Below are 15,223 nucleotides of genomic sequence, written 5' to 3' on the forward strand. Positions count from 1 at the left end.
GATTCTAGAGTGCCTGGCCTTTTTGAGAGCAGATTCAATGACCATTGACTGGTGGGGTAGCTTGAGAGCCATTTGGATGAGATAGTGTCCTCCCCTCCTTCAGGAGGCAGTCTGAGGGGGTGTTCCCACATCCTCAACAGTAACTCCACAAGGATCTCATGTACTGGGACTAGCACAATATCCTTGGGAGGCTCCATGAACTGGAGGATATGTAGCATTTTGTGCCTGGTATCCTCTTCAGTAATCAAATGAAAAGGATGGCCTCTGCCACGAACTGAACAAAACCTGTGAAGGTGAGTTCCTCTGGCGAGACGTCATTCACCCTTCTGGAGGAGATGGATTTTGGAGGAGACCCTCCGAAGCATTGTCAGAGACCAAAGATGTATCAGCCCCCCCAGGGATAATAAGTGCCCTTGTCCCCATTGTCACTGACTGGGACGGGCCCTAGGACGCTCTTGCCGAGCAGGGCAGTCACCGATGGAACTGGATGTGGTGGCTCAGACATTATGGGAGCTTCCTCCTCCGAGGAACTGGCAATGACGACCGGATCAGCAGGAAACTGTGGTGCCCAGCAGGGCATCAATGCCACCCCAAGAACCATCGCTGGCTGGGTTGGTAACATCAATGAGCAAATCCAGGGATTCCAGTAGCAGATCGAGGAGCAAAGGTGCCGGTGCAGTCAGTACCGCAACACCAAGCCTGCACATTTGCCTTCTCAGTGGCCAGCTGCCCATATCTCTCCAATTCCTCCTCTAACATTGCTGATGCCAAAACAGGCTCGAAGCCAAGAGATGTAACCAGATCCGCCTCATAACCGAGAGAGGATCATTGGCTGGCATCGAGACCGATGGAGTCTGTGGAGCATCTTCAGCATCAATGGAGGACTAGCTGTCCTTGTCGCCAGGACGTTTCAAAGGCATCACAACAGAAACTGGTGTATAGACGGGAACGGATGCCAATGCTACCTCGACTTGCCGCGATGCTCGGCTCGGTCCTTCCCTGGTGTCAAGGGAGACAAACCAGACATTCTTGACTTAGAAGAGCTCAACAATGGCCAGTCTCCAATGTCTCTCTCTGCTGATAAGCTTAACAGAACGGAAGGCCCTGCTGATGTTGATGGCTTGGTGCTCATCAGTGCAGCTCCAAGGTCCTTCAATGCTGATGCCTCCGATACCAATGGATAGGTCTCCTCTGGCCTGAAGAGGTGCTTCATCTTGTCAAGCCAGATCTTTCATTCCTTTGGTGTCATCCTGGCACACTTGCTGTAACCCCAGATGTCATGCAATGCAGGACACACATCTATTATGGGGCGTCTGATAGACAAAATCCTTGTACACCTAGGGCACTGCTTAAATCCATAAGTAGACATGTCAAGAAATAAGAGGGATGCAAGATAAAAATCAATGGCAGCAATCATTCATGGTCAGTGGGCACAGAGCACACCGCCGCCATGGGGGTATCAGTAACAAAAATCTTACCGATAAATGTAAAAAAAAAACTATCTAGGATGCTAACAGGAGAGAGAACCAACGGGGATCCAGTATCGACCGAAAGAGGCAGCCAAAAAGAAATCACAGCTAAATTTTAGAAATAAGGCCAAACATTTGGCAAAAGTGACACTCTCACCCAACTGCGAGATGACAGGTTCCATGGAAGAGAAGAGACTGAAGGGGACCCCACGTAGACTTGTGGTATAATGCACGCCTGAGCAAGCTTAAAGGCTCAGTCAAAGAACTAGAAACTTTGACATAAGTTTTCCATGCCAGGCTTCATCCGATGTCACCCATGTATGAGGACTGCCCTCCTGCTTGTCCTCTGGGAATAAGAACCTTGAAATTCCTCAAGATTTATATATTGTAAGCTCCCTGATTTTATAGATAATTTTGTTATTAAAAAAAACTCAGAGAGATGGCTGGGCGATCGAAGCAATTAGAGATGGATAAGGTGTCCAACGCAGATGACAAGATGCCGCTGGAGACTAGGCTTATCTGAAGTGGTACTTAGAGAACTCACGAGTGCCATCACAGCTGCAGTCAATGATCAACTGCAAAAGCTACAATTGTCTGTTGATGAGCTAAGAGACAAAGTATTACATTATAATGCAATTTAATGGGACTAAATAAAGGCTCAATCCATGAGACCTTCTGGATTCCCTAGGTAACACAAACACAGAGAAAGAAACAATCTGGAAAATAAACTTGATGAGCTTGAAAATCACAGCCAAAACAACAACTTACATATTCTGCGAGTTCCTGAGTCACTGTAAGAACATAAGAACGTAAGAAAATGCCATACTGGGTCAGACCAAGGGTCCATCAAGCCCAGCATCCTGTTTCCAACAGTGGCCAATCCAGGCCATAAGAACCGGGCAAGTACCCAAAAACTAAGTCTATTCCATGTAACCATTGCTAATGGCAGTGGCTATTCTCTAAGTGAACTTAATAGCAGGTAATGGACTTCTCCTCCAAGAACTTATCCAATCCTTTTTTAAACACAGCTATACTAACTGCACTAACCACATCCTCTGGCAACAAATTCCAGAGTTTAATTGTGCGTTGAGTAAAAAAGAACTTTCTCCGATTAGTTTTAAATGTGCCCCATGCTAACTTCATGGAGTGTCCCCTAGTCTTTCTACTATCCGAAAGAGTAAATAACCGATTCACATCTACCTGTTCTAGACCTCTATCATATCCCCCCTCAGTCGTCTCTTCTCCAAGCTGAAAAGTCCTAACCTCTTTAGTCTTTCCTCATAGGGGAGTTGTTCCATTCCCCTTATCATTTTGGTAGCCCTTCTATGTACCTTCTCCATCGCAATTATATCTTTTTTGAGATGCGGCAACCAGAACTGTACACAGTATTCAAGGTGCGGTCTCACCATGGAGCGATACAGAGGCATTATGACATTTTCCGTTTTATTCACCATTCCCTTTCTAATAATTCCCAAAATTCTGTTTGCTTTTTTGACTGCCGCAGCACACTGTACTGACGATTTCAATGTGTTATCCACTATGACACCTAGATCTCTTTCTTGGGTTGTAGCACCTAATATGGAACCCAACATTGTGTAATATAGCATGGGTTATTTTTCCCTATATGCATCACCTTGCACTTATCCACATTAAGTTTCATCTGCCATTTGGATGCCCAATTTTCCAGCCTCACAAGCTCTTCCTGCAATTTATCACAATCTGCTTGTGATTTAACTACTCTGAACAATTTTGTGTCATCTGCAAATTTGATTATCTCACTCGTATTTCTTTCCAGATCATTTATAAATATATTGAAAAGTAAGGGTCCCAATACAGTTCCCTGAGGCACTCCACTGTCCACTCCCTTCCACTGAGAAAATTGTCCATGTAATCCTACTCTCTGTTTCATGGATTGCAAACTGGCTAAAAGACAGGAAAGGACATCGCCACCTATCCCATGACTTTTTACTTTTCCTAGAAGCCTCTCATGAGGAACTTTGTCAAACGCCTTCTGAAAATCCAAGTATACTATATCTACCGGTTCACCTTTATCCACATGTTTATTAACTCCTTCAAAAAAGTGAAGCAGATTTGTGAGGCAAGACTTGCCCTGGGTAAAGCCATGCTGACTTTGTTCCATTAAACCATGTCTTTCTATATGTTCTGTGATTTTGATGTTTAGAACACTTTCCACTATTTTTCCTGGCACTGAAGTCAGGCTAACCAGTCTGTAGTTTCCCGGATCGCCCCTGTAAGGTGAGATTCTGATTAAATTCTGTAAACCCTGGCTCCCTAGGAGCTGGTTCTTCAGTGTAAAGTAGGTCATGTCAAGTTATAGTTAAATACCTCAACAATACTGATGAAATGAAAATACTAATGGCCTATCGTAATTAAGAAGAACTAAAGAACGATAGCAACAAGCTTTTGATTTTCTTAAATTTTTCCAAGGTTCTAGCAAGCCGCAAAGAATTCACTCCTTATTACACCCAATTTTTTTTTATCACAAAAGAGTAACATTTTCACTGCAGTTTCCTGCCCATCTGAATGTTTTTTATAAATGACCAAGATGTTCATTTCGAGTTGGGAGGCAAAGGACTTTGTGGATAAGCTGCAACAGAATGTGTGATACTTTCACAACTTGTATTGGGGGATACAAAAATCCTATGAATAGATAGCTATCATTGCGCATACTTTGCTTTCAATGGATTACAGAACTCGCCTCAAATGGAAAGGTGTGTTGTGACTTGGTGTTATATTGCATTACCTATCTGAGTTTTAAGCTAGCAGTTCAATATTTAAAAAATGTATTCTCATCAACATTCTTCATACTCCCTGAGAAACTTTTAGCTCCTAATTTGGTTGGAGTACCTCCTTCTCCTTATTTAGATATCTCTGCCTTTCAGGAGCAATCTAGCTCTGAAACGGTTTGACAGCGCTACTCTTTAGTGATTTGTATCTAAAGAGTGGAAAAGGGTAACCAGTGGAGTGCCTCAGGGATCTGTACTTGGACCGGTGCTTTTCAATATATTTATAAATGATCTGGAAAGGAATACGATAAGTGAGGTTATCAAATTTGCAGATGATACAAAATGATTCACAGTAGTTAAATCACAAGCGGATTGTGATACATTACAGGAGGACCTTGCAAGACTGGAAGATTGGGCATCCAAATGGCAGATGAAATTTAATGTGGACAAGTGCAAGGTGTTGCATATAGGGAAAAATAACCCTCACTGTAGTTATATGATGTTAGCTTCCATATTAGGAGCTACCACCTAGGAAAAAGATCTAGGCATCATAGTGGATAATACTTTGAAATTGTCAGCTCAGTGTGCTGCAGCAGTCAAAAAAGCAAACAATGTAATGAATTATTAGGAAGGCAATGGTTAATAAAATAGAAAATGTCACAATGCCTCTGTATCGCTCCATGGTGAGACCGTACCTTGAATACTGTGTACAATTCTGGTTGCCGCATCTCAAAAAATATATAGTTGCGAGGGAGAAGGTACAGAGAAAGATGACCAAAATGATAAAGGGGATGGAACAGCTCCCCTATGAGGAACGGCTAAAGAGGTTAGGGCTGTTCAGCTTGAAGAAGAGACGGCTGAGGGGGGATAGGATAGAGGTCTTTAAAATAATGAGAGGTCTAGAATGGGTAAATGTGAATTGGTTATTTACTCTTTCGGATAATAGAAGTACTAGGGGGCACCCCATGAAGTTAGCAAGTAGCACATTTAAAATTAATAGGAGAAAATTATTTTTCACTCAATGTGCAATTAAGCTCTAGAATTTGTTGCCAGAGGATATGGTTAGTGCAGTTAGTGTAGCTGGGTTTAAAAAAGGTTTGGATAAGTTCTTGGAGGAGAAGTCCTTTAACTGCTATTAATCAAGTTGTCTTAGAGAATAGCCACTGCTATTGCTGGCATCAGTAGCATGAGAACTACTTAGTGTTTTGGTACTTGCCAGGTACTTGTAGCCTGGATTGGCCACTGTTGGAACAAGATTGCTGGGCTTGATGGACTCTTGGTCTGACCCAGTACGGCAATTTATGTTATGTTGTAAACTAGATGTAGGGTTTTTCTTTTGAAGAAGCCTAGAGTTTTAGCCTTAGGTGCATCATTTGTACTGAGGTTTCCCTGTAAGTGCATTCTTAAGAATCAAGGAATGCAATATATATTTTTGGATCCTATCCATTCGGAAAATTCTTTGCAAAACAGAACTACCCCTTTAGGTGTAATGCATGATCAGTCATAAGCTTTATAGGTCCTTATATAATTAGGTGGTGTTTTCTTTCTTTTCATTACTCTTAATTGCTTTTTGTTTCTCCCCAGATATGTGGTCCGTTTCTGGAGACAATTTATAGTGTGTTATATTACTTGTTGAAAATAATTTCCTAATATTCTTGACTATAATTGTTCTGACTTTTCTTTGAATCAAGGTATCGATGTATATTTTGGAAATATAAAGGGAAAAAAAAAGACAAGGTTGTTCTTTGTCTCTATTACTATATGTTTTGGCCTTCGAAACTTTGGCCATTAAATTGCTAAATTTGCCCATGTTTCAAGACATTTTTATTAAGAGAAAATAAATAAAACTCAGTTTCTTCGCAGATGACATGCTAGTCTTATGGAATCAAAATGTTCGGATCTTTTTTGGGTCTAAAAAATCAACTATGGTAAATTGGAGGTGTTTCCTTCAGACCCAACCTTACAAAACAGATGGCAGGGATTCTTTCCTTTAAAACAGACACTAGATAAAAGGCAATATTTGGGTATATAGCTGACCATACAGCACAAGACCTATACGACTATAATGTTAATGATACTCTATGGAAGTTGAAAGTCCTATTTAATAAATGCTTGTCACTCCCCTTAAATATATGACCATGTGAGTTGGTGAAGATAGTCATTCTGCCCAAAATATACTGCTTGCAGGCAATTCCCAAGTGACTAAGAAATTTAAAAGATTAGATCTTATAGAACTATGGTCTCTGCTTTTATCTGAGGTAACAAAAGGGATCGATTAAAATTGGATATCCTAATGGGAGATAAAAAGTTTGGAGGTTTAGCTGTACCTGATCTGCGATTATTTATCGTAGCCTCTCTTATTCACTATATTCAAGATTGGGTGTCACTGCACAAAAAGTCTGATAGCGAGGGACTACAGAAGAGTGGTCCTGACCCTTCAAGCTCACTAATATATTACATCTTCCTAGCGATGCTATGCATTTGCTGAATCTTTCCAAATTCTGGATCACAGCTTTTTGGAAAGCACGGAAATGGTGGAGGGAGAGAATGCACAAAGTGCTTTTTTTTTTTTTTATTAACAGGTAATAGAGATTTTCCTATTGCGCTTAATAGCTCAGTATTTTACTTATGGGGAAAGATGGAGCTTTATTTCTTTAATCATTTGATACACCCAGAATTGTACTGTCTATACATGTTTCAGCAGAGATCAATGGGAGATTCCTATAAATCATTTTTTGCCTATCTTCAGACTAGACATTACTGTTTAAAAACATGTCATGGAGACTTTAGCCAGATTACATTTTCTGAAGAAGTCGAAGCTTTCATTGAAACCTTACCTAAATTCAACAAAAATGGTATTTGATAATGTCTATCAAAAAACTGTTTAGTACGTTCCACTTACTTAAATTGGCGTCGCAGTGGAGCACAGATTTGGGGCTAGTATTGGGCTAGTATTAGATAATGACATCAGTGCCATCTTTATTGCAGTCTATCGGTATTTACTACTTGCTAACCTTAGAGAAATCGAGTATAAAATACTATTTCACATTTATATTACGAGAGCAATGGATGCTAAGATGTGTTTATGGGACTCTGATATTTGTTTAAAATGTAATTATTGTACTGGTAACTTATGCCACATGTTACTCAGTGTCATAAATTGCAAGCCTTTTGGAACCAAGTGATGACACTGATAGAAAAAAATGCTGGGAAAATCTATAAACAGACTGTAAATTGTTTTTTGGGTTTTTTTTACATCTAATAAAGAGTCATTATTCTTCATAATGGTGGCAAATGATTTATTGTTGTTTCAACATCATTGGCAAAGAAATGATTCTCTCTCCTTGGCATAATGATGAATTACTCACTACTGGATCTTGAAAAATGGCAATGTAAAAGCATGCAGCCATAGAATCACTACGGTGGAAGGAATTATTTGATCAAAAGGGGGAGGGGGGCATGGGTAGTTAAAGTTCAAGTGTAAGCTTGCTTGAAAAGCCAGGTCTTGAGGTTCTGCTTAAATTTCTTAGGGCATTGTTCCTGGCGAAGGCTAGGCGGCATTTTATTCCAAAGTGTAGGACCTGTTATGGAGAGGGCGTGGTCCGCGGTGCATTTGAGTTTTACGGCCTTGTGGGAGGGAGTGTAGGGTTGCCAACTGTTGGGTTCTGGTGGGTCTGCTCTGGGTGCAAAACTGGAGGTGCTCATTGAGCCAGGGCATGTTTTTTTTTGGTGTGCAGGGATTTGTGGATGATATTGAGAGTCTTCAACAGTGTTCTGGAAAGACATTTATAAACCAATCTGCTATATGGACTTTTAACACAGACAGATTCTCACACTAGTAAATTAGAGTGTATATATGTGCTAATTATTATTTAAAATACTTTATAGCATGTGATAATTAAAAGAATAAAATATTGTTTTCTAATAAAAGGTAATGTATTTTGTTTAATTAAAACATAACAGTGTTTGTTACAATTCCATACTTACACACAGACACACACACAGTGTTGCGTTAAGATACATCCAGTCAGAGCCAGTTTTAGACATACTAGGGCCCAAGGCCGCAACTTGGGAAGGGGGCACGCAATCCCAGGTCCTCTCGCTCCTATTTCTCCCTGCCATAGCCCCTTTCTTAATTCTCTTCCCCATCCACTCCCCTCCCATCCTTGAACACCACCTACTTATCCTCTTCTCAGTCCTTTCCCTCATAATTCCCCTTTAATGGCCCCATTCTCTATTACCTCCCTCCTACTTCTTCACCCATGGCCCCTTCCTGGGTTCTCTTATTCCCATTCTATGGCCCTTTTAACTGCCTATCTGCCCCTCCCCCACCAAGGCCCCTCTTATTCCTATCCTTCCTTCCCACCTCACCAGCCTTTTCCAAGCTCCTCTACCACCCTGCTCATGGTGCCTTCCTAGCTCATCTTCTTCCTCCCTTTCCCAATGGCCCTCTCCATCCTATTAGATCCCCTCACAAAGATCTTCTCTCCCTCCTGCTGCTCCCTCTGGATAGTCTCTTCTTGGATCCTCTCACGCCTCCATAGTTCCTTCCCACCACCCACCCTCAAACAGCCCTCACCTAATTTGGCTGGTTGGAACGAAAGAAGATTGTTAGGCTGCAGCACAATAGGAAGGAAAACCAGAACAGGGCCTGAGAGCCAATGAGTACTTACAGGCCCTGTCCCTTGAACAGATTTCAGCAGTAAAAGGACGTACATGCAGGAAGAGATGGTAAAGATATCCTAGGGTCTGTGAGCTCACACCGGTTCATAGGCTTTGTATTGATTTTCCTTTCTTATGCTGCCACTTGGAGATCTCTACCAGACATTTCCAGCCCTGAGCTGTGCTTCTTTCAACTCTGAGCAGGTATGTGGGGGTCCCTTATTATCCCCCACCCTTCTCCTCACCAACATTGGCCCTGTATTCAGTACATCTGAGGGAATGGCAGAGTGTGATTTGATAGCAAACTGCCAAAAGCATCATAGTTCCTTCCCAAAGTCTGGTATTCAAATTACCCCAGGCTATAGAGCAAATTCATACAAACACACATTGCATGATTATTCACTGCAGACACCCTGAAAACTGTATCTAACTTGCCAGCAAACAGAGGAAGCACTGAGGGGCCGATGCAATATAAAGCATGGAAAGCGGGCGTCGAAAAGTCAGCGCCCGCTTTCCTTATGCGCGCATGGCGCCCACAAGGGTGAAGTCATGCAATACCAAAATTAGGGGGTTGTGCTAGGGTCGCTTACTAATGCGACCCTGCTGCGGCTGCCGGTTATGAAGACCGATGCCAGTAAACTCGGCGTCAGTTTTCATAACCGGCCACCTGCCAATAATGAAAATGGCCGCCGATATTGGCTCCAGGCAGGCATTAATAGCTGAGCGATAAATGTCCATCTGAGACGCACATTTATTTTTTTGCATGCGGAGTGAATGAGTAATAGCCTCATTCACATGCATTTGCATGTGATGAGCGCTATTACATTCACTCCGCATCCGACGCGGGTTAAATAAGCGCTAATCCACCCCCTAATGCAATAAGGGGATTAGTGCCTATTTAACCCGCGTTGGAGTGTGGGTTATACAGTGCACTTGGCCCCTGAGTGAGAAAGACTATTTAAATATACAAACAAACCCTAAAAGGTTTGAACAAGCAGGCAATCATATTTAAAGAGCCACTAAGCAGCTCCTGGTCTTGGGGGTTGAGTAACACTGCAGTACTGCACATATGTATGCCTTCATGTGAATAGTAGGGAAGACTTCACAGTTATTATAAAATAATGAACTACCAGAACAGAGAAATTACTGCACATTTGTGAATAAAAGTAGCTTTAAAGCCTATCCATAGCTCAGATTGTATTGCTGTGGTCTACAGCATAGGTGATCTAGGCTGAAATCCCAAACTGCTACGGCTAGCTGGGCCTTCACCCACCACAAAGGTGGTGAGCTTAGGTCCAGAGCTGCTGCTACAATGGTGGCCTCTGCCAATCACCTAACAGACACCCCCGCTCCAGCCCTCGGGCCAGTGAGAGTCTCCTGTGCTTTCTATGCATGCTACCTGGGGAAAGGGAAGTGGCAGAGACAACAAAAGAAGAAAAAGTGGAGAAAAGGGGGTAGTGAAATAGCTTTATAATATAAAAATAAAAAATAAAAAAAACATTCTTTATTCTGTCCAAATCTATCCAAATAGCTTTCATGGATACTAAAAGCATATTTTCTTGATTCCCATTTATGCTAAAATTTTGGAGGGAGGCAAGGGGATTGTCTTTCACTTGTTAGTATTCAGTCTCTGCTCATACACTTTAGGCTAATTATACTCCAGCAATAGTGATTTCAGACAAAACACTGGAAAGCCAGAGGGAAAAAAAATTTCTAAGGATATGTCATCAGGTGGGCTAAGGGACTTGCAAAAATTATTTGTATTACATTTGCAAGAATAAGCAAAGTTCATTTTACCCCTCATCAGAAAAGCTGCTTGCTACTTACATTTCAATCTTGGTTAACATTAAGCTTTTCCAAAAAAAAAAAAAAAAACCACAACTGAAAATGCTCAGTCCATTCACTGTTCAAGTTTAGATAACCTACTATGCTCCTGGAATAAAATTAAAAAAAATAAATAAAAACATTTAAACTCAAAGACTAACACATTCCTATATGCTGAAAATGCCATGTGAAGCACTTCTAAGCTATAAACGTTTACATCCTCACTATCAACCCCCAAACACCTGCCAACAAAATTACTCCTAAATGCACCAGCAACTGCTAACCAGTAGTGGCACAGCTGGGGTTCCTCGGCAAACCCTTTTACCTGCACTGTCTTCAGCTGCTGGGTCTGCAGCACAGATGACTTGGCAGCAGTACTGATCAGCTGACTTCCAGGCGTCAGGGTCGAAACACCAATGACAGGTTTAACCTCTGATCTCCCTCCAATGGTAACAACCTTGATCTGCTGTGAAGGCAACTTAGTATCGCCAGGCTGGGTCAGGGCTGTAGCTTTCTGTGTAAGGGGAAGTTGGCTCTGTGGTAATGTCAAGACAATTGGATGGCCAGACTTCCCCAAAGTTGTTACAATCAGTTTTTGACCCTCCTGTTTCACAACTGGACTTCCAGGCTTAAGGTCAGATGGCTGAGGCACCTTATTCAAAATGATCTGATTGGCCGATAGACTCACAGGCATTTGAACACTAAGTTTATGGAGGCCACCTTGAAAGGCAGTGGCTACAGAAGTGGAGGATTCAGGTTTAGAGCCTGTGGCAATTGCTGTAACTTGACTAGCATGATTTCTAGTCATGGCAACTGGCTCTGCAGTTGTTGATATGGTTGAAGAATCATTGGTTTGGTTTACATCTACTATTTCCTCTAGCTCTGTTTCCATGGGAATAGATTCACCCACAGGTGACGCCACGGTGACTGCCTCAATGCTGTCATCATCCCCCAGAGCTATCTCTGTGTCCATTATCTCCTCTGGAAGTAAGCTGTTCACCTCTGCTGACACCACCTCCATGTTAAGTCTTCTGGCACCAGGTCAACCACAAGGCACTGCAACAAGATTTTAAAACCAGGTTATGCATTACCAATTTTCTACCTTCTATATTATAGTAAAAGTCATTGGACCAAGCTGTGGCTCCTAAATTAATTAACTTCAATTATAATTCCTCCTACACAAACATATAAACAATGAGAATGTCAAGAGAAAAATACTTTGTCTGAGGTCTTCTCCCTATCTCCCCAACTAAAATTCCTTTGTGTCTTTTGTATTTCATGATTGCTTCGGTTTTGTCACTGTTTTAGCTCCTATTACAAAATATCATTACTTCATAGTATATTTATAAAAATGAGTAAGACAGAGAGAGATGGAGTACACCAAGCATAGTGCCACCTGCTACATAAAAAAGTCCTGTGCGCTTTGCATAATAAAAATTAAATTCATATACTGTAAATGAGTCATTCCTAAATTTGATCCTTGAACTCCTAAACAGGTCTAGTTTTCAGGATATCCACAATAAATATGTAGAAGATGTGTTAGCAAATGTTTGTTAGATTACAGTTCTCAGCTCAGATCACCCAATCAGGATAACCAAAATTAATATACATGAGGACAAGGCACACATTAACTTCACTCTTTGACGTAATGTATGCAAATTAAAGATGTGCATTTGTTTCAGTAGTTTATGTATGCACATTTTTTGCACACATAAAATGATTCAATTTTATGCTTGAAAAATGACATTTGAGCACAAACTACCAAAACTTAACAAAAATGAAGTGGAGTTAGCTTGTCTAGCTCCACGCTGGTAACTGAAGTAAAGTGAGCGGTAGGGGTTAAAAAAGATGAGTTGAAAAGGTCGATGCAGGGATAAAGGGGGGGGTAGGGTGAAGTTAGCCAATAGAAGAGACGTATTTTGAATGGGGAGACAGGGATTGGTGGAAGGGGGAGGATATAAAGGGAAAGCGGTTTCGCGCCTCAGGCTGAGAGGAACGGCTGAGGCAGCTGGCAGAGGCTTTTTCTTGATAGGGAGCAGCATTGAGGCAAATTATAGTAGGTACCTTGTTAAAGAAAAATAAATAATACCTATAGGAGATATCAAGCACTATTATCAGAGTTCCGACGCTAGTATAATTGCAGTGGGGGACTGTCTTCGTTGCGTTTTAAAACATAAAAAAAAAATAATAAAAATAAGTAAAAGAAATATAGTGTTTTTTAGCTTATATCACAAATTTTCCTTTTCCTGCGCCGGAACCCCCCCCTCAGCGAGTACGCCTAAGAAGGCTCCTGCCCGCGGCCGGCCCCTTCCCCGGCCTCCCAGAGCTCACCCCCCTGCCGTTGCGCCTGCCGCCTCAGCCCTCCTCTTCCAGACCGCGCGCGCCCCCCCGCCCCCTTCACCCGCCCCCGCGAGCGCCGCTTACTTTCCTGGCCCCTCCGCGTCCTGTTTTTGTCGGGCCGTCTGCCACTCTCCCAGAAAGTTTGCTGGAGGCCGCGGCCGCCGATTCCGGTGAGAGCGGCCCTGAGCCCGATGACGTCGATGATGACGTCGGCGCTGACGCCGCGGACGTGCCTCCGCCCCCTGCGGCCGCAGTGAGCGAGGACATAGCGGAGGTGTCCCTGAACGCCTCCTCTTTGTCTTTTAGTTTTTTGGACCCGGGCGAGCCTTCCTGCCCCCCGGACAGGCAAGCGGATGGGGTGGCCGTCGCTCCAGCGCCAAGCCCCGTGCGAGCGACGCCTTCGCGTGCCTTAGGGGCGGGGCAATCGCCGGTTCGCCCTGTGATGGCGTCCCAGGCTACCCCGCGGAATCAATTAGCGAGCAGGGGGAGGGGGAGAGCTCGGGGCGTTGCGGGAGGGTGGCGGGGCAGGTGTGCTCAGGGGGCGACAGAATCCTTGCCCCGTCGGGCGCCCAGAATTAACCCGAGGAGCATGGGAAGGGCGGCCAGAAGATCAGCGTTGTCCAGGTTGGGGGAGGGGGCTTACCTCCCAAGCCCGTTCCCGGGAGCGGATCTCAAGGAGCGTCTGGGGAGAAGTGTGGGGGTTGGAATACAAGGACAGGAGGGCAAGGAAGTTAGGAGTAGATTGGGAGGGTCGTCTGAGGACAGCAAGGTAGGGGATGTTCCGTATGGGTGGCAGGGGTTAGGGATCCAAGGTGATTTTAATAGGTATGAAGGTCAGGATTTTGGGGGATGGTTGGCATGGGAACAGAATAGCTTGGGGAATAGGGCGCAGGTGCCCAGCAGTGGTCCGGTGGGTCTAGCAGCAAGGAGTGGTTCAGAGGGCCCGTCGTTTAAGGTTAATATTAGTAGTGGGGGAAATAGGGAGGTGCAGGGTTGGTGTGGGACAGGGCCTAGTAAATGGAAAGGAAGGGAGGTATTTTGTCTTTCAGAGACGGAGGAAGATGCAAGGCCGGGGACATCGCGGCAAGAAGCATGGAGGGACAGGGACTTCGAAGACGACAAAGCGGGACGAGGTTCAGGCCGGAGAGGGGAAGTCGGGATACAATTGCTCAGCGAGTGGGGGTGGCAGCACAAGGTTCAGGTGAGGCATTAAAAAGGAAAAAGTCTAGCAAGGGGAAGGCAAAGAAGAAAAAGGTGATGGTTTCGAGTAGTTCGTCTGATAGTGACTCTGACTCGGAGGAGTCTTCGGAGTCAGGTCCGAAATATCCTGCAGTGTTGGCAGAAGGGCCATTACATGGGGCAGGGCAGTCCGCGTGTGCGACATTAGAGGAGCTATGGGAGGGAGTTCCTAGGAAAATGCGGAGACGGATTCGTAAGAGAAGATATGTGAATATTTTTAGGTTATTGGAATTTTATTTTTTATTTCAAATTTTTTTATATACCGGCATTCGAGACAGCAGTCACATCATGCTGGTTCACATAAAACAGGGGTGCATAGAAAACATAACTATAACAAAGGTGCTGAAAAGGCAGTTACATATAACAGGGTGATAAGAACTTGGATGAGAAGGAAGAGAAAGGATATGTTATTAAATTACATATGTAAAACAATAGAATGGATAACCAAGGTGTAGTTGGAGATTAGTAGACTATGTTGGCGTCCGGGAAGGCTTGTAAAGTATTGGAAGGGAGGAGAGGTGTGAAGAAGAGTAAAAAGAAGGACAAAAAGAAACAAAATAAGTCAGGTGGGGTTAAAGTTGCGAAGAATATAGTTAATTGGGTGAGGGGATTCTTAAGGTTAGCAAGTGCAGTGGGACATTACGACTCTTCACAGTATGGGGCTTTATTAGCATATGCTGATAGCATATTGGGAGCGTTCCGGGATTACGAAGGTTGGGCCTGGCTCAACTATGACGAGAAATTCCGGGACAAGATGGCGGGGAATAGAGCAATGTTGTGGGGATCGCAAGATATTAATTTGTGGTTAACACAAATGTCCTATAAGGGTGTGAGGGGACAGAAGGCAGTTGGTGTGGGGAATAGTGGCGGTAGCGAGGTTAAGGGGTTTCGAGGTATTAGCGAGGCAGGGCAGTCCTTTCGGACGGGGGGATTGGCAGGGAA

General features: G+C 43.4%; 1 protein-coding gene across 2 annotated transcripts in view; it reads right to left on the bottom strand.

Moving 5' to 3' along the window:
• LIN54 (lin-54 DREAM MuvB core complex component) overlaps positions 1–15,223 on the bottom strand; it is a 303,678-nt gene that overhangs the window by 193,444 nt on the left and 95,011 nt on the right. For both annotated transcript variants that reach the window (XM_029599095.1, XM_029599087.1), the window contains exon 3: positions 11,028–11,758. In XM_029599095.1, coding sequence (XP_029454955.1) covers positions 11,028–11,723 — 696 coding nt within the window. In that variant the 5' untranslated portion in view covers positions 11,724–11,758. The remainder of the gene's footprint in view (positions 1–11,027; positions 11,759–15,223) is intronic.

Source organism: Rhinatrema bivittatum, chromosome 1 (genome assembly GCF_901001135.1).
Source record: "Rhinatrema bivittatum chromosome 1, aRhiBiv1.1, whole genome shotgun sequence".
Taxonomy (NCBI): domain Eukaryota; kingdom Metazoa; phylum Chordata; class Amphibia; order Gymnophiona; family Rhinatrematidae; genus Rhinatrema; species Rhinatrema bivittatum.